Source organism: Lithobates pipiens, unplaced genomic scaffold (genome assembly GCF_037356315.1).
Source record: "Lithobates pipiens isolate NorthernLeopardFrog02 unplaced genomic scaffold, aLitPip1_a1.2 Scaffold_18, whole genome shotgun sequence".
In the NCBI taxonomy this organism is placed as follows: domain Eukaryota; kingdom Metazoa; phylum Chordata; class Amphibia; order Anura; family Ranidae; genus Lithobates; species Lithobates pipiens.
The window spans coordinates 626,857,486-626,883,257 of NW_027507758.1; the positions used below are offsets into that span (position 1 = coordinate 626,857,486).

At 44.8% G+C, this 25,772-nt stretch overlaps 2 protein-coding genes across 2 annotated transcripts in view; one reads left to right on the top strand and one right to left on the bottom strand.

The window, feature by feature from the left end:
• LOC143989573 (uncharacterized) overlaps positions 1–25,772 on the bottom strand; it is a 214,455-nt gene that overhangs the window by 169,950 nt on the left and 18,733 nt on the right. Inside the window, exons 2-4 of the mRNA XM_077489760.1 lie at positions 22,258–22,386; positions 21,694–21,828; positions 17,632–17,838 (exon numbers count right to left, since the gene is read on the bottom strand). Of these exons, the coding sequence (XP_077345886.1) occupies positions 17,632–17,838; positions 21,694–21,828; positions 22,258–22,386 (471 nt within the window). The remainder of the gene's footprint in view (positions 1–17,631; positions 17,839–21,693; positions 21,829–22,257; positions 22,387–25,772) is intronic.
• The window catches only part of LOC143989916 (uncharacterized), a 225,893-nt gene that overhangs the window by 152,679 nt on the left and 47,442 nt on the right, over positions 1–25,772 (top strand). The gene's annotated exons all lie outside the window — the stretch shown is intronic.

A 25,772-nucleotide genomic window follows, 5' to 3' on the forward strand; every position in this document is an offset into this window, starting at 1 on the left:
CACCGCCTCTGGAGGAGCCAAACCCTTAGCTTTATAAGCCCCTTGAATAGCCTGAACAATCCAAGCTGCAATGGTTCTCGAAGAAGCACACAATCCCTTATTCTTTCCATGGAAGTAAACAAAGAGATGATCAGAAGTCCGAAAGGGAGCTGTGGATTCTAAGTACTGTTTTAGAACTTCTCCAACATCTAAAGGATGAATGTTAGAATCTCCGGAAGTCCGAAAAGTAGGAAGAACAATCTCCTGGTTCTCATGAAATACAGATGTGACCTTAGGATTTGACCCTAACATGGGAACCAAGACCACACGATCCGGAAAGAACGTCAGAAAAGGTTCTTTGCAACCCAGAGAACTGATCTCGGAGACCCTCTTGGCCGATGTTATAGCCACCAGGAAGGCAGCTTTGAGAGAAAGAGCCTTGATAGATGATTGAACCATATGCTCAGGCCTTTCCTCTGAAAAGGAATCCAGGACAAAAGGAAGATCCCATTTGGAGAATCTTGGTTTTTTCTGGGATCTGAGTCTTATTGCTCCCCTGAAAAACTGTCTGACAAGACAGTGTTTGGCCCAGGAAACGCCAGTAAATGCAGAAATTGCCGAAATTTGAACTCGTAAGGAACTCACTGATAGTGACAGGTCTAGTCCCGTCTGTAGGAAACCCAAAATGTCTTGAATCTTCGGATTACTACAGGAACTGCCAACGGAAGAAATATAGTCAGCGAACTTCGCCCAGATTCTTTGATAGACTTTATTAGTACCTGGCCTTCTAGCATTCAGTAGAGTAGCGATAGCAGTACTTGGACATCCTAATGCTTCCAACCTTCCCCTTTCAAGAACCAGACCATCAGATGAAGATGGGCCGGGCATGGGTGAAGAGATGTTCCCTGTAGCAGGAGATCTGCCCTGGAAGGGAGAGGAACTGGATCCCGAAAACTCAGCTGCATTAGGAGCGGAAACCACGGCCTGTTGGGCCAAAATGGAGCAACTGTCACCACCTTGACTTTCTCCCACCTGAGTCTTGAAAGGAATCACAGGATGACCGGAACTGGGGGAAAGGCATAAGCCGTGCGAAACCTCCACTGATCCGTCAGTGCATCCATACCGAAGGCCTGGGGACAACGACACCTCGTATAATATTTCTCCAGTTTGAAATTGCATGGGGAGGCAAACAGGTCCACTTCTGGCAGGATCCCCAGAGACAGAATCCATGTGAATATCTCGGGATGGAGAGACCACTCGTTGTTGTCCAGGGAGAACCTTGATAGGAAGTCCGCCTGGACATTCTGAATTCCGGGGAGATAAACCGCCTTCAGATTTGACAAGTTCATCTGAGCCCAAGACATGATTGGGCTTACTTCCTTCAGCAGAGAGAGACTGCGGGTGCCTCCTTGTCTCTTGATATAAGATACTGCTGTCGTGTTGTCCATCCTTAGGAGAACCGAGGTCCCCGAAATCAGGTGAGAAAAGGCTTGAAGAGCACGGAGAGCAGCACGAAGCTCTAGAACATTGGATACTACCTCTTGGGCTGGAAATTCCCATAAGCCCTGGGCTATTTCTGACAGACACAGGGCGCCCCAGCCCTTGTTGCTGGCGTCCGTCATTACTGTGATCCAAGAGACGGGAGCTATGGAATGGCAATTGAGGAGGTTCTTTCGTTGGAGCCACCAGAAGAGACTCTCCCGCATGGAGGGGGTTATCCTGACCAGATGGTCTCGAGACCCCTGGTCCCATTGTAGAAGAAAACCTTTCTGAAAGGGACGCATCCTCCATTGTGCCCACTTTATCATGGGGGCTGTGGATACCATAGTGCCAATTATCTTGAGGCACTGCGAGGCTCTGAGAAGAGGAGAATGTAATGCAGGCTGAATCCTGTCTCGGATCACTGGAATTTTCTCCACCGGCAGGGAAATGGTACTTTCGACCGTGTTGAACTGGGCTCCGAGAAAAATCAAAGACTGAGTTGGGTCCAGATGACTTTTTTCCCGGTTCAACAGCCAACCGAATTCCGTGAGTGTCGAGATGACTTGAGTTCGATGTAACAGTAGCTGTTCTCTGTCTTGGGAAAGCAACAGTAGATCGTCTAGGTAATGGTGTAATCATATACCTTTGATCCTGATTAGTGCTACCACAGCCAGTAAAAGCTTCGAAAACACTCGAGGCGATGTTGTAAGCCCGAACGGGAGACATACAAATTGAAGATGTAATTCGCCCACTGCGAACCGAAGGTACCTCTGAAACTCTTTTGCGATCGGAACATGGAAATAAGCATCCTTCAAGTCTATGGAAATCAACCAGTCGCCTGGTTGTATTGACTGACGTATTGTTAGTAATGTCTCCATCTTGAATTTTTCCTTCTTGATGAAGGAGTTCAGATGCGTTAGGTCGATGACTGGTCTCCAGGAGCCATTCTTTTTGAGGACCATAAAAAGGGGGGAGTAGACCCCTTGAAATCTCTCCTTGGTTGGGACCGGAATGGCAGCGCCTTGGGCCAACAGGGAATCTGTGTAAGACAGGAGTACCTTTCTTTTTTCTTCCACAAGTGGTAGGATTGTAGGAACAAACTGATAAATGGGCGGACTGTTGAACACCCAGGAATGACCTGAGGAAATCGTCTTGACAGTCCAATAGTCTTGAATCGAGGCTGCCCAGACGTGCCAAAAATTGAGTAGCCGAGCCCCTACTTGCTCCGTCTGGACAGGCCCCACATCAAAAGGACTTAGAAGCCTCTCTACCCCCTGATGTAGTTGACTTAGAGGATTTTTGGCCTGAAGACTGAGTTCTTCTCCAGTTTTTCCTAAATTCCCGACCAGGCCTGTAACGGCGAGCATCTCTAGCACGCTCTTGTTCTTGTCTGGGCTGAACTTTCCTCTGACTCAAGAGGCGACGATCCTGGGGTAAGAACCCTGATTTACCCCCAGTAGCACGGGTAATGGCAGAATCAAGTTTATTCCCGAAGAGGGAGGGCCCCTCAAAGGCAATCTTACACCATGCCTGTTTAGAGGCAGGATCTGCAACCCACGGACGAAGCCACAAAGCGCGCTTCGCAGTAACTGAGGAGAGCATGACACGTGCCACTAGGCGGATAATATCAAGGGATGCTTCCCCCAAAAAGACTGATGCTAACTTCAGTTCATGTACTGGTGAAGGGGAAATTCGGGCGATCCTTCTTAAGGTGCTTAAAGTACTTCCTCTGTTTAGAGGGTGCTTCAACTGGATCTTCCCATTTTAGAGCATCCTTGACCGCTCGACTGGAGCTGTAACGGAAGGAGGATTAAACATCCGATCAGACTCTGCTTTGTTCAGAGATTCTTGAACCACCTTCCTGACCAATGCTTCCACTTGCTGGTCTCCGGCTCCTCTTTCCTTCATAGCTCTGGAATAACAAGACTCACAGAGAGATTTACCCTCTGGAACGTGAGATTTACAACCCCAGCAGGCTTTCTCTGAGCGGCTGGAACGGTGGGTTGAATGACGACCAGATCCAGATCTTGACCGATCTCTATGGTGTCTGGAGGGTGATCTAGAGCATCTAGAACTTGACGTAGAATGACGATGTTGTAACCTAGACTGGTCAGTATCTTTGCGTGCCGACAAATGACGTTCAGACCTAGAAGGGCTAAATAGAGAAGAAAAGACTACAGCAAGAAAAAACAAAAGTAATTACCCAAAATAAAACCAGCAGAAGGAAATAATATTCCTACCTGCAGCGTAAGGGTTGGCCACTGGGGGGCGATGATACGTCCATAATGAAAAAGTCTGTATGCTGTAGAGATTCGAAACACCATAAGCATCCAACAGGAATCAAATAGTAAAGCTTACTGGCGAACAGAACATACCTCCAAGCAAGACACACAGCACACCGGGAAGCCGCCTTTCTCCCGCAGAGCAATCCCAACCATAGCTGTATCTGACAGCTATTTAAATGTTGGCGCCGATGGTGACGTCACCACGCCCCCCGGCGTCGGTCAGCGGAGTTCGCGCGCATGCGCGATCACCGCCGTCTTCCGAAAACTGCACACGTTCGGACCAAGCCTCGATCCGAACGAGGCATGCGCCTGCGCAGAACGAACAGAAGAGGCTGCGGACTGGAACGCAGATGCGCTCCAGCCACCATATGTACCAGGAAATGGAAAAAAAAAAGGAGATGACAACCAACACACAAAAACAGGCTGCCATAATGATAAATGATTAAATCAATACGATACCGCCACGGCACGATCCCGATCCATCCTGACTGGGGGTACTCCACCCACTGCACGAACGGGACATCAAAATGGAGGCCTCCTGCTAATAGCAAAGGATGTATGGCCAAATTTCCGCTTGCCTGCCAATGGCAGGTTAGTAAGCTCTTCATGGCATTGCATATATCGCCCGTCTCCACCCGGCTAATAGCTGGGACTGCTGGAATCCATAATCACCCTCAGGATCTTCATGCAAACAGGACTGGACCGGAACTCTTCATAAGGAAAGCAAACACCTTGGTCCTGGGAGGAGGACAAAAAAGGAACACAGTCTCTGTTCAGAAGCAAAGATTTATGGGAGTGAGGTATGGGAGGCGGGATTAACCCATACGTAGGCTGCCATGGAGTCTGTCAGGAAATGTCTTCTATATAAATGTTGCTGGACATCACAGCTCTCATGTGGGGAAGAAGCACACCCTGATATCCACCTCAGATATATTCCATAGCTGATCATCATGTAAGAAACAGTTGTTCTTTGAAGGCAGTGATGTCTTTATTTAATATATGGCTCCTTATCAGGCTTTACAATCAAATGGGATAAATTGGTTGTTCTACCTGAAGACTCCCTGGTGACCAATCTGTCAAATTCAGCCTCTCCAATAGCTGTAGTCTCTACTTTTAAATATCTAGGCGTACAAGTTACATCACAAGTAAATACATATGTAGAGAGGAATTTAGTCCCATTATTTAAGCGGTTTAAGCAAGTGGGGAATAGTTGGAGTAAACTCCCTTTAACGATAATAGGTAGAGCAAATTTTATAAAGATGAAATGAATGCCACAATTATTATATTTGTTGCATACCGTATATACTCGAGTATAAGCCGAGATTTTCAGCCTCTTTTTTGAGGCTGAAAGTGCCCACCCTCGGCTTATACTCGAGTCATCGCCGTCTGCCTGCCCGATCAGCGTGTCGAGCAGACAGACGGTGGCCATTCTACTATTCAAAAGCCGCGCCTCCCTGTCTGTGATAGGCGGAACACTCAATTTCCCAGCAGTCAGTGGTCCGCCTATCACGGACATCCGCTCATCCTCATACTACGGGGATGAGAGGATGTCCGTGATAGGCGGAACACAGACTGCTGGGAAATTGAGTGTTCCGCCTATCACAGACGGAGGCGCGGCTTTTGAACAGTGGAATGGCCACCGAGGCGCCGACGCCGTCTGTCAGACGAGAAGAGCGGTGATCCTGGCATGGCAGAAGCACACAGGCTCGGGACGCAGGCTCGGGACGGAGGCGGGACGCAGGCTCGGGACACAGGTAGGCTGGACACACAAGGCTGCACACACAGGGATGGACGAACACACACACAGGGATGGACGAACACACACACAGGGATGGATGGACACACACACAGGGATGGATGGACACACACACAGGGATGGACGGACACACACACACACAGGGATGGACGGACACACACACACAGGGATGGATGGACACACACACAGGGATGGATGGACACACACACAGGGATGGATGGACACACAGGGATGGACGGACACACAGGGATGGACAGGCATGTCTCACCCTCGGCTTATACACGAGTCAATAAGTTTCCCAGTTTTTTGGGGGTAAATTGGGGGCCTCGGCTTATATTCGGGTCGGCCTATACTCGAGTATATACGGTAACTGTCCAGTATGGCTCCCTCTGAAATGTTTTAAACAAATAGATACCCTGTTTAGAGAACTTATTTAGAGATATAAACACCCCCGGATTAGATTGGAAAGCTTGCAGCTGCCCAAAGATGAGGGAGGGCTGGCTGGTCCGAATGCCAGATTGTACCATCTGGCATCCCAACTTCAGCAATTAAATGGATGGAGTGGTATAGAGTATGAGGATCCCATACAGCAAATAATATTAACTCAGCTGCCAATAGATCCACCGGTACAGTTAATAGTAGCTTAACATTTCTATAGTAAACGTAATTATTCTACGTATAATTTGATACATAAGATTTGGACTATTATTCAAAAAGAAACTCATTATAAGGGATATACCCAATACATGCCTATATGGGATCATTTGCAATTGCCTGAGGTTGCGAAGCTTAAAAATGTTGATCCATGGAAGAAGGCTGTAATTCTGCTTCTTTGTCAACTTTTTGATAATGATGTTTTGCAACCATTTCATAAACTGGCAGAAAGATATCATTTGTCTAATAAATGATTTTTTCAATATCTACAACTATGACATGCTTTGCAGAATCAAGCAAGGACTTTTTTTATTAAAATGCGATCCTTCATCCATTTTAACTCTGGCAGTAACTGCAAAACATTCTAAACAGGAACTTATAGGGAGTATATATTCTTCTTTTCAAATGAACGATTAATCCACTAGAGAACAGCTTAGGGTGGGGGTGTAGGGATCTAACAGCTATGTATTATCCATACAGCCCACTATACCCCTTTTAAATGTATACTCTTGGGGTAAAGCAGATACACCAAACTGTCCAAGGTGCATCTCTGATACAGGTACACATATACATATGCTTTGGTGATGTCCTAAATCAGATGACTGATGGGAGGGTGTTTTTTCTGCAGGTTAGTTATTAGAGACTTCAATATATCAAAGCAAAGGATTGTTGAACTTGTGTGCGGATAGCATGACTTCTGTCCCCAGACATACTGAAACAGATTACATTTCCCAGAAGAGAGCAGAAGGGATGGAAGCATCTATAAAGAAAAGCCTGGGGAGTTCTGGGAGAGGAAAGAGGGAGACTGTGAGAGGGGAAGATTGATGTGTGTTAAAGCAGAGTGTCGATCCAGAAGGCCTTAGACTGAACCGGAGAGCCAAGAAGAGAGTTCCCTGAGTGCTGATTGTACTGAGAAGCAGGATAGTTGGTCCTGCCTGCAGGTAGACTGGGTCATTGCCAGCAGCTCCACTATCTCTGTGTGAGGACATTGAGGAAAGAAGGCTCCCCAGCAACAGGGCCATCATTCTGCACTGCTGCTCTCCAGGACTGGGTGAGAGGGTTCCTAACCCGTACCACACCACTACACATTACAAGTTCAGAAGTAATAGTTGTTGCCAGTTATTTCAGTCTAGGACTCCTGCAATACAGGCTGCCACATAGAGACACAGACTTTGTAGTCCAAATTGTGCTGCAGCCTATAAACATCAGTGGCCCACGCAAGCGCCACACAATGTCTGTTAGCTTTAATAGATTCTGTTTGCTTGATTGGCAGGAACTGAAGAAAAGTATATTGCTCCAAATCCTTCTTACACAAAGAAGCAAAAAGTTGCACCCACCAAGTTCTTCACTCAAAGGTATATACTTCTGCTATACTTCCATCCATCTTCAATTTGAATACCTTCTATACCTTTGTTGAACACAGTTTAAACTCCCAGTTTTATTGCCTTTACTAAAGGGGAACTCTGCCTACTGTGTACTGTACTGTGTGCTAGCAAAGTGCTAGCAAAGTGACTGTTGGAAGGCAATATGCTATATCATATATTTCTGGATTTTTACTGCCTGGTTAATGAAGCCAATTGGCTTGTTGGAAGTCTTCTTGGAGTGCCAGTAAAGCGAGTTTACCCAGCAACGTGTGTGCGACTAAAGAATGCTTATCAGAATCTTCATCTGGTAAAAGGATTCACGCATACCCCCTGGCAGTGGGGTATGGGAGTAGGAGAGTTTTGCCTCACACCACCTGGTGATGGAAAGATTAAAGTGCCTAATTGCCATGCCTGCAAACAGAGCTTCAAAAGGCCAGCTGTTGCTGGAATGTTGACCTTGGTTCATAGACCAATGCTGCCCCCTTGTGGAAGAACACTCTTCCAGGTAGATGTTCGGGGAATAATATACTTCCTGGTAATTAGGAAGAATGGCCTCTTATAGCTTCTCATTGGACAGAGGACTACATGGGCAGGCATAAGGCGTTTGTGTGGGTTGTGTCTCAGTGCACTTTAACCGCTTGCCGACCAGTGCACGCCGATTTATGTTGGCAGAATGGCACTGGTAGGCAAAAGGGCAAACAGGTACGTCCCCTTTAAAGTGGAGTTCCGCCCAAAAAAAAAAAAATTTAATTTATGTGCATGAAAAACACAAACATTTGGAGAAAATTTTTGCCTGTTGCTAGGCGGTCTCTCGTAATCTGCCTCCTTCAGCGCGTGGGCTCATGACTTCACTTCTCTCGGCACAGAAAGGGAGATCAGCTCTGCCCCCTCACTCTTGTCAATTATCTGGGACATATCACAGGTCCCAGATGATTGCGCAGCCCATCACGGCGCGCGGTGCCGCACTCACATGCTCAGTGGGTGCCCAGCTGTGAAGCCACAGCCAGGCACTCACAGTTACAATGCCGGCGCTGATGAGTGGAGGGGGAGATGAGTGGGGCTTCGATCCCCCGCATCGCTGGACCAGGTAAGTGTCCGATTATTAAAAGTCAGCAGCTGCAGTATTTGTAGCTGCTGACTTTTATGTATTTTTTTTTTTTTTAAGCGGAACACCACTTTAAGAAGCGTTGTCACAGGCGCGCGCTGTGACTCGCGCTCTGTGACTGCGGGTCCCGCAGACTTGATGTCCGCCGGTTGCCCTTGATCGTTTCACGGAGAGGAAGAACGGGGAGATGCTTTTGTAAAGAAAGCATTTCCCTGTTCTTTCTAGTGACAGGACAGAGAATGAGATCACTGCTCTCTGTTTTTGAGAGCAGTGATCAGTTTCCTGTGTGTTGAAGCCCAGTCCCCTCACAGTTAGAATCACTCTCTAGGACACACTCAACCCCTTCACCGCCCTATGGTGGTTAACCCCAGTGACATTTACACAGTAATCAATGCATTTTTATAGCACTGATAGCTGTATAAATGGCAATGGTCCCAAAATAGTGTCAAAAGTGTCCAATCTGTCCGCCATAATGTTGCAGTCCCGATAAAAATCGCAGATCTCCGCCATTACTACTAAAAAAAATTATTAATAAAAATGCCATAAAACGATCCCTTATTTTGTAGACGCTATTTTATTTTTTTTGCAAACCAATCAATATACTCTTATTGTTTTTTTTCTTTTTATTTTTTTCTTTCTAAAAATATGTAGAAGAATACATGCCGGCCTAAACTGAGGAAAAAAATTTTTTTTTAATATATTTTTGGGGGATATTTATTATAGCAAAAAGTAAAAAATATTGCGTTTTTTTTCAAAATTCTCACCCTTTTTTTGTTTATAGCGCAAAAAATAAAAAACGCAGAGGTGATAAAACACCACCACAAGAAAGCTCTATCTGTGGGAAAAGAAGGACGTCAATTTTGTTTAGGTGCAATGTCCCACGACCACCCAATTGTCAGTTAAAGAGATGCAGCGCGAATTGCAAAAAAGTGCTCTGATCAGGAAGGGGGTAAAATCTTCCGGGGCTGAAGCTGTTAAAAAGTGAGGCTCTCTATTTTCCCATTGAACCCAGCCGAGATACACCGAATAATGATTATGACCTTACAGAAAGTATCATCTATGCTCTTTTTGTTTTATATGCTCTGTAGTATTCTTTTAGTGTTTAATGTTAGTATTTCTGCTTTCTTTATCAATAAATGAGACCTTTACGTATTTGAGCATTGTGTTTATTTCTATAGCTAACTTTGTTATTGTATCACCACCATTAACCTTAGAGCTTTGATAGCCCTTGTACACACGGTCGGAGATTCCGACAACCAAATCCGTCGGATTTTGTCCGTCGGATCTTGTCCGAAACTGTTGCATACACATGGTCGGACAAAGTTGTCGAAAAATCCGATCTTTCAGAACGTGATGACGTAATTTCGTTACGATGGGACTACGTTCAGGCTAGTAGCCAATAGCTTTGATGTAGGAATTTGATCTGAGCATGCGTGGCACTTTCTCCGATTGGCATTTTCTACACATGATTGGAGTATGGCCTATTGGACCAGTTTGTCGGAAAATATTTCCAGCAAGTTGGAAAATTTGGTCCGACGGATATTCCGACGGAAACAGTCCGATGCAGACCACACACAGTCAGATTATCCGACAACACGGTCCGATAGGACACATTCCGACGGATTCTCCGACCGTGTGTACAAGGGCATAGACTATAGGAATAGACAAGGTCATACATATATATAATAAATAGTGGAGATCCAAAACTGCCCCATGTTTATTTCATTGACATTCCTCACTCAAAGGGATTACATGTACACTGTGCACCAACGTAAAGAGCTCCACCAAAGAGTCTCTCCTGCATACTATGGTAGGTCATATATGGACTTTTTGTTTGACGAAAACTCAGAGAGTTAAAGACTGCTTCTGCTTACTGGGAGCCCAGTGCAAGCTAGCATCCCTTCTTCATAACTCCCTTTTTGCTCCTTTGGGGGAAATTCTCTCGATAAGAGAGCTCTGATTAAACTTTGAGTCCTGCAGGACAATTTGGTTTATTTAAAGTGGCATTGTACTGTATTATTCTTTTAAAAAAGGTAAAAAAATGTGCTTTTATTATTTTTTATTAGGAGCCTGTAAACCATTGTACCTGCGATCAGCAGATTGTGGGTGCAATGCAGGTCTACTGATGGATGTCAGTGTAAGCTGTCTGTTTGTACCTCACACAAGCAGGTAGTTATACAATGACAGGAACCATTAATGAACTACATAGAGCGCTCACAGCATCCTGATTGTTTGTTTGTTGAAAATTATAGGCCATCAGCCACAAAGGATGACACTAGTTGTAAGTTTCCTATTCACAGAACTCTTAATATGACATACAGTAACTACTCAATAATTAATACACCTAAAAATGTCAACCTAGGAACTTAGGATGACTTAGAGAATTACATTTTCATTCAGAAGGTACCATTTCCGCTGTCTCAGAATACAAGCGGTTGGACTATACCAGCAGACAACAAGGTCCACCGAATCAGACCATCCCCTCAGTTCCAGTGTACTGTATGTCTTTGGAAATCAACTCTCCAAAAATCTCCTATTGTATCTTGTAACACTTGTGATACTAAGTTCATCGGAAGTTCATTCTGCATCTCTTAATAAGAATCCATGTTATTTATAATTTCAGTAACGGTACTTGTTATAACAGCTCCAGTAGTAGAGGTCCTCTGGGGAAGGGCAGAGTTGCATTTGAACATTTCTCTGACCCAGGCATAATCTCTACAAATACAGATGTGTTAGGGGACCTGGGAAGGGTAACCAGTGCCTTGGCAGGTCATTAAAATGCAAAGCAGTTTCTAGAAATCAAACTTGTAACTAAGATGGGGAATGTCAAGTTTCCCATGGGACACCCTGGTGTCAGGGTACTTGTATGGACTAGGGACCCTAGTGCTAAACCTTCAGATGGCCAATAGGATACCAGTATTGGGATGTAGCATTAGAATGTAGCATTGAAACGTAGCACCTTTTAAAGGATCTGATCTATGGGACACTCAGCCAGTTTCCAGACCCTGTCACTTGGGTATCCTGCAGGTTGAAGGACTATGGCTTTAAGAAATTGGGAAAGTCATCAGATACTGTTGCATGCATTAAAAGGGATAGATTTCTGGACAGCCGACCGCCCTCTTATCCTGGTAAATTCATCATGACCTCAATTAGAATTCTGGAGACCTCAATGACACACACACACACAGACAACGTGCAAAGCAAGTCTGAAATCTTTATTAAGGGCTACAGTTTATAAAGAAGAAAACAAAAGGGGAGGGGTAGACCCACTCCTAGACATGGTTGGTCGCTAGGATCTACGTCAATGTAACTATCCATAAATCTGATACCTGTTCTACAACCAGATAAACTTGATTATTCCCAGAATTCCTATAAGTTCATTAAAATTATTTATAACTGGTTTTGTCCAATTAAGAACACCTGTGTAGAGACCGTCTGGCACCCAGCTGTGTTAAATCAAACCCTCCTCATCTTGATAAGGTTTTACTATCTTCAGGAATAACAGATTTACGACTCTGGAAGAATGAACTTTCAATAACCCCACCAAATGTGTTAAGTTGTTTTTCACTATACAATCCTGTGTGTATATATACATGAGGTACTGTATTACTTACAGTATATATATATATATATATATATATATATTTACACAATCCAATTACTTTATTCAATATTGTCTGATTATTAATATATATACTTACACATTTAAACCGGTATTTTAACAGTTTTAATGAGGCACAAGTAGACCTTTCTTTGACCCTGTCAAACTTAATGTACTGTACATACCTTTTCCAAGCCACCTGTTGTAAGGAGTTTTTATTGCTTGTCCTTGAAGACTTTTTATCTTATCTCACCAAGCTATATTTCAACTATTGTCAGAATGTTCCTTGTCTAATTAGTGAATTTACAATGAACTATCATAATACATTTTCGAGAACACCTGTGTACAAGTACTTGTCATAAAGAAGAGGTCATTTAAAGTTTAACACTTACAAGAACTGTAAAATGGAAGACAAAAGACAAAATGGAGTTACAGTTGATCATATGCTCTATAACATGCATTTTCTCCTTTCTGGATTTATCCAGCTCAAGGGTCTCTCACATGGATATTTATGTTCAAGGCCAAGTGGAGCATCTGGAGGTCGCTCCTTAAGAGGGGGACCTTTCATGGCCTGGATAACCTGTTGGCAGCAATGTGGTTCCCAGAGGTGAAGGATGTGGTTTCCGGTGGCCACCAGCGGGTATCTCCCAGCAGACAGAAGATCTCAGTAATTAGTCTCCACCTAAAGCTGACTGCTGTACTCAATGGCTGAAGATCAGCCATGGAGTACAGCTGTGGCCAAAAGTTTTGAGAATGACACAAATGCTAACTTTCACAAAGTCTGTTACCTCAGTGTTTTTAGGACTTTTTGTCAGATGTTTCTATGGTATATTGAAGTATAATTACAAGCATTTCATAAGTAACACCCTGACTGATGGCAGCCCATTCTTGCATAATCAATGCTTGCCGTTTGTCAGAATTTGTGGATATTTTTTGTTCACCTTCCTCTTGAGGATTTACCACAAGTTCTCAATGGAATTAAGGTCTGGGGAGTTTCCTGACCATGGATCCAAAATTTCCATGTTTTGTTCCCAAAGCCACTTAGTTATCACTTGTGCCTTATGGCATGGTGCTCTATCATGCTGGAAAAGGCATTGTTCCTCACCCAACTGTTCTTGGATGGTTTTAAGAAGTTGCTCTCGGAGGATGTTTTTGCACCATCCTTTATTCATGGCAAATTATGAGTGAGCCCACTCTCTTGGCTGAGAAGCAACCCCACATATGAAATGTCTCAGGATGCTTTACTGTTCGCATGACACGACACAGGACTGATGGTAGTACTCAACTATTCCACTCTGGACCAGGTTTTTCTGGATGCCCCAAACAATGAGAAAGGGGATTGATCACAGGAAATGACTTTACACCAGGTCCTCAGCAGTCCAATCCCTGTGCCTTTTGTAGAATATCAGTCTATCCCTGATGTTTTTCCTGGAGAGAAGGGACTTCTTTGTTGCCCTTCTTGACACTAGGCCATCCTCCAAAAGTCTTTGCCTCACTGTGTGTGCAAATGCACTCAAACCTGCCTGCTGCCATTCCCAAGCAAGCTCTGCACTGGTGGTCCCCCAATCTTGCAGCTGAATCAACTGTAGGAGACAGTCCTGGCGCTTGCTGGACTTTCTTGGGTGCCCTGTAGTCATCTCCACAAGTGCAGTGGAAATGGTTTTTATGGGATTACGTTTATTTTCATGGCAAAGAGGGACTTTTCAATGAATTGCAATTCATCTGATCGTGCTTCATAACATTCTGGATGATATATGCAAATTGCCATCATAAAAACTGAGGTAGCAGATTTTGTGAAAATTAACATTTGTGCAATTCTCAAAACTTTTAACCACAGCTGTATATCTGAGGTGTATATCAGGGTGTGCTTCTTCCCCACATGAGAGCTGTGATGTCCAGCGACATTCATATAGAAGACATTTCCCACACTCAAGGCACTAATACACTTTGAGGGTTGTGTGGGATCCCTGATGTACAGGAAGACAGGACTTCACAGAGGAACAATTCCCTCACTCAGGACACGAAAATGGCTTTTCCCCCATGTGAGATCTCTGATGTGTGTAAAGATTGGACTTCCTTGAAAAGCATTTCCCGCAGTCAGGACAGGGATATGGTTTCTCCCCCGTGTGAGATCTTTGATGTGTATAAAGATTGCACTTCAGTGAAAAACATTTACCACACTCAGGACAGGAATATGGCTTCTCCCCCATGTGAGATCTCTGATGTGTGTAAAGATTGAACTTTAGTGAAAAACATTTCCCGCACTCAGGACAGGAATATGGCTTCTCCCCTGTGTGAGTTCTCTGATGTGTGTAAAGATGGGACGTCCTTGAAAAGCATTTTCCGCACTCAGAACAGGTATACGGTTTCTCCCCTGTGTGAGATCTCTGATGTGTGTAGAGACTAGACTTCTGTGAAAAACATTTCCCACACTCAGGACAAGTATAGGGCTTCTCCCCCGTGTGAGATCTCTGATGTCTGTAAAGACTGGACTTCTGTGAAAAACATTTCCCACACTCAGAACAGGAAAATGGCTTCTTCCCCGTGGGTTCCTCAGGATAAGAGTAATATGATGGTCCATATACACTGTATGGTGCCGGATAGACATTTGAGTTAGTCAGTTTTTCTCCTGGACTATACTGTGTGATGTCCTCATCTTCTACTTTACAGTCTGGAGACAAAGTGAGACAATCCTCTGAGGTTTTCTCCTGTCTATGTACTAAAATAGAAATACAAAGATTATTACTAGACATGAGCTGATTGGTTCCCCTAAACCAGGACTCCGCCCACATCAGGCAGCTTTGTCTCTGAGGATCTTACAATTCCCCCCTCAAGGTAACTAGTAAATGGGTCCTCTGATCTCCTACCAGATCATTTCTTCATTCATGGACCTTCAGTCAGAGAGTGAGGAAACAACGAGAACTGTCTTTCTTAGAAGTGACCAGGGGATTATAGGATGAGTGTTCCCACCCTCTCTATCACTCATTGCCATCTTCCCAACACAAGAAGTCCTGCACTTCCTTATTTAGTCCATGGTTTAGTGAATAACTGAGCCCCACCAGAGGTCAGAGAGTGAGGATGGGGGGAGAACAACCAGGATGAAGACTGGATTGATCCTGAAGACCACCATCATTGGGTTACTGACTCCTCCCTCATTATCACTTTCTGTTTAAGGTCCCAAAGTTTGAGGATGTTATCACATTATTATCAACATGTAAAAGTCTGTGCTCCAATCAAATCATCAGATATAAAGGGTTTAATTTACTAAAGCTAGAGTGGGAAAAAATTGTCACAATTCTGCAGTGAAGAATATCAGCTTCCAGGTTTTATTGCTAAAGCTTAATTAAACAAGCTGAGGTTTGAAGATGACTGGTTTCTCTGCAGAACTGTGACTAATTCTGCCCTCTCTAGCTTTAGTAAAAACCCCATAATGTCTAGCTGCTGGAAAATGGGTGTAACAAAAGAGAATACATATTATGTTTATATATATAGCAGTGGGTAGAGGGCAGGGAGCAGAAGTCAGGACTATGTAATGTTCAACATATTGTATATGATACAACAGATAGGACTATATAATATCAGAATGATCTAATGTACAACATAGATTATATAGTGCAGGGGTCAGGAGCATGTAATGTACAACATAGAGCAGGGCTCAAAATTTCAAGTCCTGAGCTACTAGCGAAGGGTTACTCGACACCCGTTGCCCTACCGAATCCCTACCCTGCACTGTCCCTAATTATGCTCCTAAACACGGCCTCATAAATGATCTCATGAAATGACACTTAAATGTTTTATGCAGAATTAAATTCCAAAAATAAATATTAGCAACAACTTTATCAGTGCCTATCAATGCAGCCTCACCAGTGCTCATCAGCACATCAATGCAGGCTCACCTGTGCCTATCAACGCAGGTTCATCAGTGCCCATCAATGCAGGCTGGTCAGTGCCCATCAATGCAGAGTCGTCAGTTCCCATTAATACAGCGTGACCTGTGCCAATCATTGCAGTGGGACATATACCCACCATTGCAGCCTCACCTGTGCCCACCATTGCAGCATGACCTGTGACCATCATTGCAGCGTGACCTGTGCCCACCATTGCAGCCTCACCTGTGCCCATCATTGCAGCGTGACCTGTGCCCACCATTGCAGCGTGACTAGTGTTCACCATTGCAGCCTCACATGTGCAGAGGAATAGAGTGGGGATAGCCTGTTGTAACAGCTTACATTAGAATAGCCATCCGCTTGTGGTCACACACAGCCCTGCCTTCTGACCCCACACCTGTGATAGATAGAACACATCCCAGCATTGAACTGGCGTTCTGTTTATCACAGGCGCAGGTCAGGAGGTGGGAGAGTGTGTGACCATGAGCGGACGGCTATTCTAATGTAAACTCTTACGCTATGTGATCCAGTGGCTCTCCTCTTCCTTCATGCTCTCTTCCCTGGGGGATCTCAGGGAGAATGGCTCCCTGCCGGCCGTGCTCGGCCTCCTCTCTGAGGCAGACTGCGCTCACCAGCCCTCATTTTCCACTCGCAAAATGTGAGTAGGCGAGTGGAAAATTTGAGGGCTGACATAGCGTGCATAGCGCAGGGGTAAGGAGTATGTTATTTACAATATAAATTATATAGTGCAAGGGTCCGGACTCTTAATATTGGCATTCAGTAATCAGTAGAAACTTAAATGTTTACCTGAGACAAGTTGCAGAGATCATACACCGCTGCCTCCCATCTCCTGAGACTGCACTCAGTGACTTGGGTCTGAGACTATACAGACATATCCCTCCACCCGGCACAGCCAGCAGACAACAGAGCAAGTAATCCTGGGAGAATTGTTCTGTCAGAGATCTTGCTAGAGGAAGAAGACCCAAAGCTCATACGCCCAGGTGCCTAGGTCTAGTAACGTCTATGGTGAAAAAGAACATTTTGCTTCCAGCTGAACCCCGGAATTTCCATAAATCCAGTCTAGATACAAAAATTGTGTCTGCAGCACAGAGAAGGAAGATTATCCGAGAGAAATATAGGAATACAGGACGGGGAAAACAGCTCAGGAAAGTGACCAGGGGATTACAGGAAGATATCACCCAGCCCCCGCCCTACTCTGAACCAATCAGTGAGCAGTATGGGTGGAGGAATGTATTTAGTGTTAATGACCCACCTGTGCTGATCTCTGTAGGAGTGTCCTCCTCTATAAATGTCCCCGTTATTCCATCCTCCTCCATAGACTGCTGATCATCTCTCACATACGTCTCTTCTTCTTTCACCTCAACTTTTATATCTATCAGATCTTCACCCTAAACCAAGAGAATTAGAGTGAATATCATCTGTAAAATATAAGGCCACATAAAAAAAATCACACATCATCTCTATGAGTCCATGTTCTAGATGTTCCACCCCACCAACCTTGTAACAGTGAGGGATGGTGTGATCTTCCTGTGTGGAATCCCGGGAATACAGAGGACGGGGACATCTCTCTGTTGGGTTCCTGGTATTAGGTGTCTCCATCATATCCTTGTGTCCTTCTGAAAACTCCTCCATCACTCCATACTCCTCATCCTCCTCTTTATACTCTTCTTTAACAACAATATTATGATCCCCGAGGTTTCCACTCTGAACATGTAATAAAAATTACATCAATTGTAACAATGCAGATAATGTACAGATCCTAATGATACTATCAGTGATTGCTCTGATCGGATGACGGTGAGGGATGGTGTGATCTTCCTGTGTGGAATCCCGGGAATACAGAGGACGGGGACATCTTTCTGGTGGGTTCCCATTACTGGATCCATCTGTAGGAAACACACACACTGACTGAATACATTGTTTCTATGTGTTTATCAGATGATGGGGGATCTAGGTGGAGCCTCCACTGAAACAATCCTCCTCCTCCCCTATGCTATTTATGTTGTCCATATGGCAAAAAAATGTTGCACACTGTATTTTCTCTCTTCACCATGTCTCCCCTGCTTAATCTTTTGTATAATCCTTCAATCCCAGTCTCTCTGTCCCATGGAAGGATCATTCTCTGGGCTGAAGCAAAAAGATTTCAGTGGCATAATTTTGTATATCCAGTCACACAAAAACACAGACCCTTTGGGGAAATTCCACACAACCTCTTTTATTCTTTTATTCAACGTAAGCCTTTTTTTCTCCACCTTCTTTCCATCATTAGCTTTAGATCACCCAAACAATTTTGAACGCATATGAATCCAAGGCCCGCACCAACTACACCTCATATCCTCCATCTACAAACTATTACAGGAGGCGCTCCTGGTTACATATGTGTAAGTGGGCCCAAACGCTCCAACACCATATCCCTGTGAAACCTTGGGAGGGAATGTGGCTTCTAAATCCTCCAAATGTGTGGTAAATAGGGAGAACATATACAAAGTTATGATGAACTGGTACAAGACGTCCAAGGTCTGAGGTGCTCCACGCCACCAACCCTCCTTTACCTGACTCCTGCTGGAGGTGTGGCTGAGACAAAGGTACTTTATTTCACTTACTATGGACATGTCCTGGTCTCCATTTTTTGGCTTTATGTTAATTCCATGCATAAAAAAGATCCCTAATGCCTCCTTGACTGATAACCCCAGAAGGTAGGGGCTGATGTCATCTTTTTTAGGCATTTCTAAACAATCAAAGAAGTTGGCCAATCATATCTTAACAGCAGCAGGAAGGGCAATCTCTAAGTGTTGGCTTTCCACTGTCCCCATCCCAATGCCAACTCATAGATACTATAACTATTGTTCGAGGTCTGGAGCATCTCATCACAACCCTAACTGACAAATTGGATCTATCCTATAAAGGATGGGAAGCCTGGAACCAGTCAGAATATGGCTCTCCATCTCTTCCTAACCCACTACTCATGTAATTGCTTAATGCCGCGTACACACGAGCGGACTGTATGGCATACTTAGTTCGTCATACAATCCGACGGACAGTCCGTCGTACTTTCCACTGAACGGACTTGACCACACACGGATGCACAAACAGTCCGTCAAAAGCTTGCGCGATGACGTGTACAGCACGTACGACGGGACTAGAAATAGGAAGTCCAATACACAGCAAAGCACCCTTCCGCCGTGTAAATCCTTTCTGGGCATGCGCCATTCTTAGTCCGTCGAACTAGCATACTGACGACCGTACTGTCCGCTGAAACCAAAGTACGACGGACAGAATTTCGAAAAAAACGAAATACTTAGTACGCCGGACTGCACGCTGAAAAAGTCAGCTGAAGCCCACACACGAGCAGATTGTCCGCTGAAATGTGTTTCGACGGACTAAGTACGCCATACAGTCCGCTCGTGTGTACGCGGCATTAGCCTTTCCCAGTATGATTAAGTCTCATTTAATTCATTCTGGTGTGGGGGTTATTTTATCAAACCTGTTCATTCCAGTTATCCGATATTCACTGGATAATTGTGATGTTGCTCATGTTCTATCCAGCACTTTGCGGGTTGATTTGACTTATTTCAATTTATTGTGTATACTGTCCGAGTATACTGTATATCTATTGGCTATTGCAAGCTGTAATATCTATATACCCTCTTCATGCTGTAATATCTACTGTATATACCCCCTTCATTAGGGATGAGCCAAACCCCCCCTGTTTGCAGAAGAACTCTCGAACAGGGGAAATGTTCTAACCCGAATGGCGAACCCAATTGAAGTTTATGGGAGTCAAACAGGAAAAATCATAGGTGCTCATTTTGAAGGGTTATATGCAAGTAATTGGCCACAAAAGGGGTATGGGGGGTCTGGGTACTGTCCTGGGGGACATTAATATGTGTATTTTTTAAACGTTTGTTTTTATAGGAGCTGTGATTTTAATTATACTTAAAGTGCAACAATAAAAATGAAAAATTCCTTTAAATATTATGCCGGGAGGGGGGGGGGGGGGCGGGTTGGATCATGCTGTAGTAAAAATTACATTTCTAAAATAAAAATAAAAAAGTCAAATCCCATTTAAAATGACACACTGTTACAATTGTTTTTTAAAATGGTATGGTGTGGGGTCCCCTCAAAACTCATATCAGACCCTTATCTGAGCATGCAGCCTGGCAGGTCAGGAAAGAGGGGGGGCGAGTGAGCATCTCCCATCCTGAACCATACCAGGCCACATGCCCTCAACATGGGGAGTGGGTTCTTTGGGGCAGGAGGGACTCTGCCCCCTGCCCCAAAGCACCTTGTCGCCATGTTGATGGGGACAAGGGCCTCTTCCCGACAACCCTGGACTGTGGTTTTTGGGGTCTGCGGGTGGGAGGATTATCGGAATCTGAAAGCCCCCTTTAACATCTGAAAACCCCCCAAGATCCTGCTCCCTCATGTGAATTATACCCCTACCCATTCTGCAAAAAAGTGTATAACAGTAATAACCACACAATACTGTTTTTGACAAACACTTTATTAAAAAAATTGTCCCTTGATGTAAATCCATCATCAATCATACCAATCAAAATCATGAAAAACGCTCTTACCTCCTGGGAGGCCTCCCACCGTATGCCCCCTTTACGCTTTGACATTTCTTTGAGAAATGTCAAAGCGCTGAGTGGGCATATGGCGTGAGGCCCAATTTTTCAGGTCCGGCGGGCAGCGTGATTGATGATGGATTTAGATTACACTATTTTTTAATAAAGGATTTGTCAAAAACTGTCTTGTGTGGTTATTATTGTTGTACACTTTTTGGTGAATGGGTAGAGGTACACATAGGTGGGTGGGATCTGGGGGGCCACCTTGTTAAAGGGGGCTTCCAAATTCCGATAAGCCTCCTGCCCACAGACTCCGACAACCGCAGCCCAGGGTTGACAGGAAGAGGCCCTTGTCCCCATCAGCATGGGGACAAGGTGCTTGCTCGCCCCCCCTTTCCTGACCTGCCAGGCTACATGTCCAGATAAGTGTCTGTAATGGATTTTGGGGGGGACCCCATGCCTTTTATTTTATCTTTTATTTTGGCATGGAGTTCCCCTCCAAATCCATACCAGACTCAATGGGCCTGATATGGACTGGGGGGACCTCAAGCTGTTTTTCTCTTTCTTTTTTTTACTACCACTTTGTTTTTTATTCAGCTTTCGGCAGGGAAACCCACTGACAGCTTATGACTCATTGGTCGTTAAGGATGCAGCGGCCAGCTTCCTGGCCCCACTCCTTAATAACCAGCTTACACTGCGCCCTGATTGGGAAAACTCGGGTGTTCGGCGTAAAGCCAAACAGGCAAATGTTCAGCCTGATCTCATGCTCGGGCGGAACCGTTTTCCCATCCCTACTGTTCATGCTGTAATAGCTATATAATCCTCTCCATGCTGTAATATCTATATACCCTCTTGAAGTTGTAATACCTATATACCCTCTTCGTGCTGTTTGTGTTGCTTGCGTAATTCAAACTATTGACTATTCTTCACTACTGTTTTGTGAAATTCAATAAAAATACATGTACAAAAAAGGATTCCCAGCACCGCTCACCTCTCCTGTCAGCAGGTCCATCATCTTCTTGGTGACTTCTAGAATCTTCTGCATGTTGTGTCTCTCAGGTTTTAGGGAGTCACATGGAGGCACTGTGATGGTCATATGATCACCTGACTTCACAAGAGGAAATTTCTGTATTGAGCAACCAATAGGAATATCATGTTAGAATCCCAGAATCCTCCTCAACTCTCCTCACTTCTCCGGTCAGGTCTGTGTTTTATTATTAGAGATAAGAGTGATGTCATGTGGCCTCCCAGAATCCTCCTCACCTCTCCGGTCAGGTCTGTGTTTTATTAATAGAGATAAGAGTGATGTCATGTGACCTCCCAGAATCCTCCTCACCTCTCCAGTCAGGTCTGTGTTTTATTAATAGAGATAAGAGTGATGTCATGTGACCTCCCAGAATCCTCCTCACCTCTCCGGTCAGGTCTGTGTTTTATTAATAGAGATAAGAGTGATGTCATGTGACCTCCCGGAATCCTCCTCACCTCTCCGGTCAGGTCTGTGTTTTATTAATAGAGATAAGAGTGATGTCATGTGACCTCCCAGAATCCTCCTCACCTCTCCGGTCAGCAGGTAGATGATCTCCAGGGTGAGGTTTAGTATCTTCTCAGTCATGTGACTCCGGTCCTCCTCCATCCTCATTGGTGCCATCATTTGATCTATACAGGTCTCCTTGTAGATGGATAACTTTGGTAAATGAAAGAATTATTAGGATGGTATTGGTCACACAATAATAGGATATTGATGTGAGGGGGTAACAGGAAAGTTGCTGTACATTCAAGAACTACTACCCCCATGGGAACATTATTATAACATTTATTATTATTATATAGGATTTATATAGCAGCAACAGTTTGCACAGCACTTTACAACATGAGGGCAGACAGTACAATTACAATACAATTTAATACAGGAGAAATCAGAGGGCCCTGCTCATTATAGACTACAGTCTAGGAGCGAGGGTCAAGTGATACAAAGGGTAATAGCTGTAGTGGATGAGCTCAGGGAGAAAAAAAAGTGGAAGCATGGGAGGAGATGACAAAGGAGCTAGATAGAAGGAGGTCTTGGAAGGAATGAAGATTGGGTTGGTATTTAGAGACTAGATTAGTGATGTAGCTGGGGTCAGAGTTGTGGATGGCTTTTTAAGTTATTGTTAGTATTTTGAATTTAATTAGTTGGGTGAGTGGCAGGCAGCGAAAGGATTGGCAGAGAGGGGTAGCAGACGATGAGCAGTATGTAAAGTGGATGAACCTTGAAGCAGCATTCATAACGGACTGAAGGGGGGGGGGGGGAGCTTATGTAAAGGTAAGCTAATGAGGAGGGAGTTGTAGTAGTTGAGGCAAGAGATGACCAGCCCACACCTAGAACCTTGGTCGGTGGGAATGGGTTGGTAGTTGTGTCATCATTCATGGCTAGGGATGAGCCGAACACCCCCCAGTTCGGTTCGCACCAGAACTTTCGAACGGACCGAAAATTTGTGCGAACTTTAGAACCCCATTGAAGTCTATGGGACTTGAATGTTCAAAATAAAAAGTGCTAATTTTAATGGCTAATATGCAAGATATTGTCCTAAAAAGTGTTTGGGGACCTGGTTCCTGCCCCAGGGGACATGGGTCAATGCCTAAAATGTTTTTAAAAACTGACATTTTTTCGGGAGCACTGATTTTAATGACGATTAAAGTGAAAAAAAAAGTGAAATATTCCTTTAAATATAGTGCCTGGGGGGTGTCTATAGTTTTCCTGTGAAGTGCCACCTGTTTCCCGTTTTTAGAACAGTCCCTGCACAAAATGACAATTAACGGAAAAAAAGTAATTTAAAACTGCTTACGGTTTTAATGCAATATCTGGTTCCGGCAATATGGATGAAAATCATTGAGAAAAATGGCATAGGTAGCCCCCCCTGCCCATTACCAGCCCCTTTGGGTCTTGTACGGATATTAAGGGGAAACCCATACCCATATTAAAAAAGGAAAGGCGTGGGGCCCCCAGGCCCTATATACTCAGTACAGGAGTATACAGGCGGTGCAAACAAGACAGGGACTGTATAGGTTTGTTGTGTTAAGTAGAATCTGTTTGTAATTTTGAACTGGTACATTTATAAAGTGTAGCTCCAATCAAAAAATCTATTTTTAAGCTTTTTGGAAAACATAGGGAAGGGTTATCACCCCCGTATAATTTGTTTTGCCGTCCGTCTTTTTTCATCTCACTTCCTGTTGTCTCCTTCCGTTTGCAAGTAGGAGACGTTTGGAAGTTGGATGTTTGAAAGTAGGGGCCTGCCCTATATGCTCTGCAGAAATGGTGGAACAAGGTGTTGGTGTTGCCACAACACTGTAAGCCCTCAAAGTGACTCTTGGTGGGCGCTGGAGCGCCCTGCTGTGAACAATTATATCAAGAATTGTAATTACATGCCATTGCTAAACAGTGGTAGAAAAATTGGGCCTTTGGTGGTGGAGGTGGTGGTGGTGCTGGTGCTACAACACTATAAGTCCTCACAGTTACTCTCAGTGGGCACAAGAACGGGCCCTGCTTTGAAATATTATATCAAGAATTGTAATTACATGCCCCTGTTAAACAGGGGCTGAAAAATTGGGCCTTAGGCACTGCTTTCTGGTGCCACAACACTGCAACCTCTCCCAGATACTCTAGTTGGAGTGCAGGAATGAGCCCTGCTGCAAAGCATTGCATCAAAAATTGTATTACATGCCCCTGTTAAACAGGGGCTGAAAAATTGGGCCTATACACTGCAACCTCTACCATATACTGTAGTTGGAGTGCAGGAATGAGCCCTGCTGCAAAGCATTGCATCAAAAATTGTAATTACACGCCCCTGTTAAACAGGGGCTGAAAAATTGGGCCTTAGGCACTGGTGCTGGTGCGACGTCACTGCCACCTCTCCCATATACTCTAGTTGGAGTGCATCAAAAATTGTAATTACAGCGGCTGAAAAATTGGGCTGGTGGCATCACCCAGAACCAAAAATGTTCTTCCAAGATATCAGCGGAGGAGGAAGAGGATAGACAGTCAACATAACAGGACAGTCACTCAGCATAGGCAGTCTTGAAGGGATGTGATATTTCAAAAAAAATTATTCGGTTACATCAGCTTCAGGTGCTTGGTAGCTGGTGGTGATCCAAGACTGATTCATCTTTATGAAGGTCAGTCAATCAACCGAGTCGGTGGACAGGCGCACCGTATGATCAGTTACAAAGCCACCAGCAGCACTGAAGGTGCGTTCCGAAAGAACGCTGGATGCAGGACAGGCCAGTAGCTCAATTGCATACTGTGCAAGCTCTGGCCAGTGATCCATCCTCAAGACCCAGTAAGCCAGAGGATTTTCGGTGGGAAAGGTGTCCAAGTCTGACCTTGCCCCTAGGTATTCCTGCACCATGTAAATCAGACGCTGGCGATGGTTGCTGGAACCGAGCATACCTTGGGGCTGCGGACTAAAACATTGTCTGAATGCATCGGTCAGACGGCCACCTTCTCCACCGCTCCTTCTGACTGAAGCCTCAGCAACACGTTGTCCAGGACTAGGAGTTTGTAACCTCCCAGTCTCTGGGAACGTGTTGCACAGACCTTTCTGAAAGGCCTCCCGGAGATGTCTCATCCTCTGCTCCCTCTGCGACGGCAAGATAAGGTCGGCAACCTTACCCTTGTACCATGGATCAAGAGAGTGGCCAGCCAGTAACGGCCCCTCTCCTTAATCCGAAGAATACGAGGATCTTTCCGCAGGCTTTGCAGGATCAGGGAGGCCATGCAGCGTAGGTTAGCTGAGGCATTCGGTCCAGAGTCCTCTGGGTCACTAAAGACAACATGATCCGCAGCTACCTCCTCCCAGCCACGTACAAGTCCACAGGTTTCTTGGGACTGTAAATCATCCCTACAAGACTGCTGCTGCTGAGTACCAGGCTCCACCTCCATGCTGACACAATCATCCTCCTCCTCCTCCTCCACCTGTGTGATGGGTGGGACAGCAGGAACACTTTCTGGATAAAGGGGGTCTTGAGAGGCAAGGAAGTCCTCCTCTTCCTGCCTCTGTTCTTCCTGCCTCTGTTCTGCCTCAGGTGCCCTGT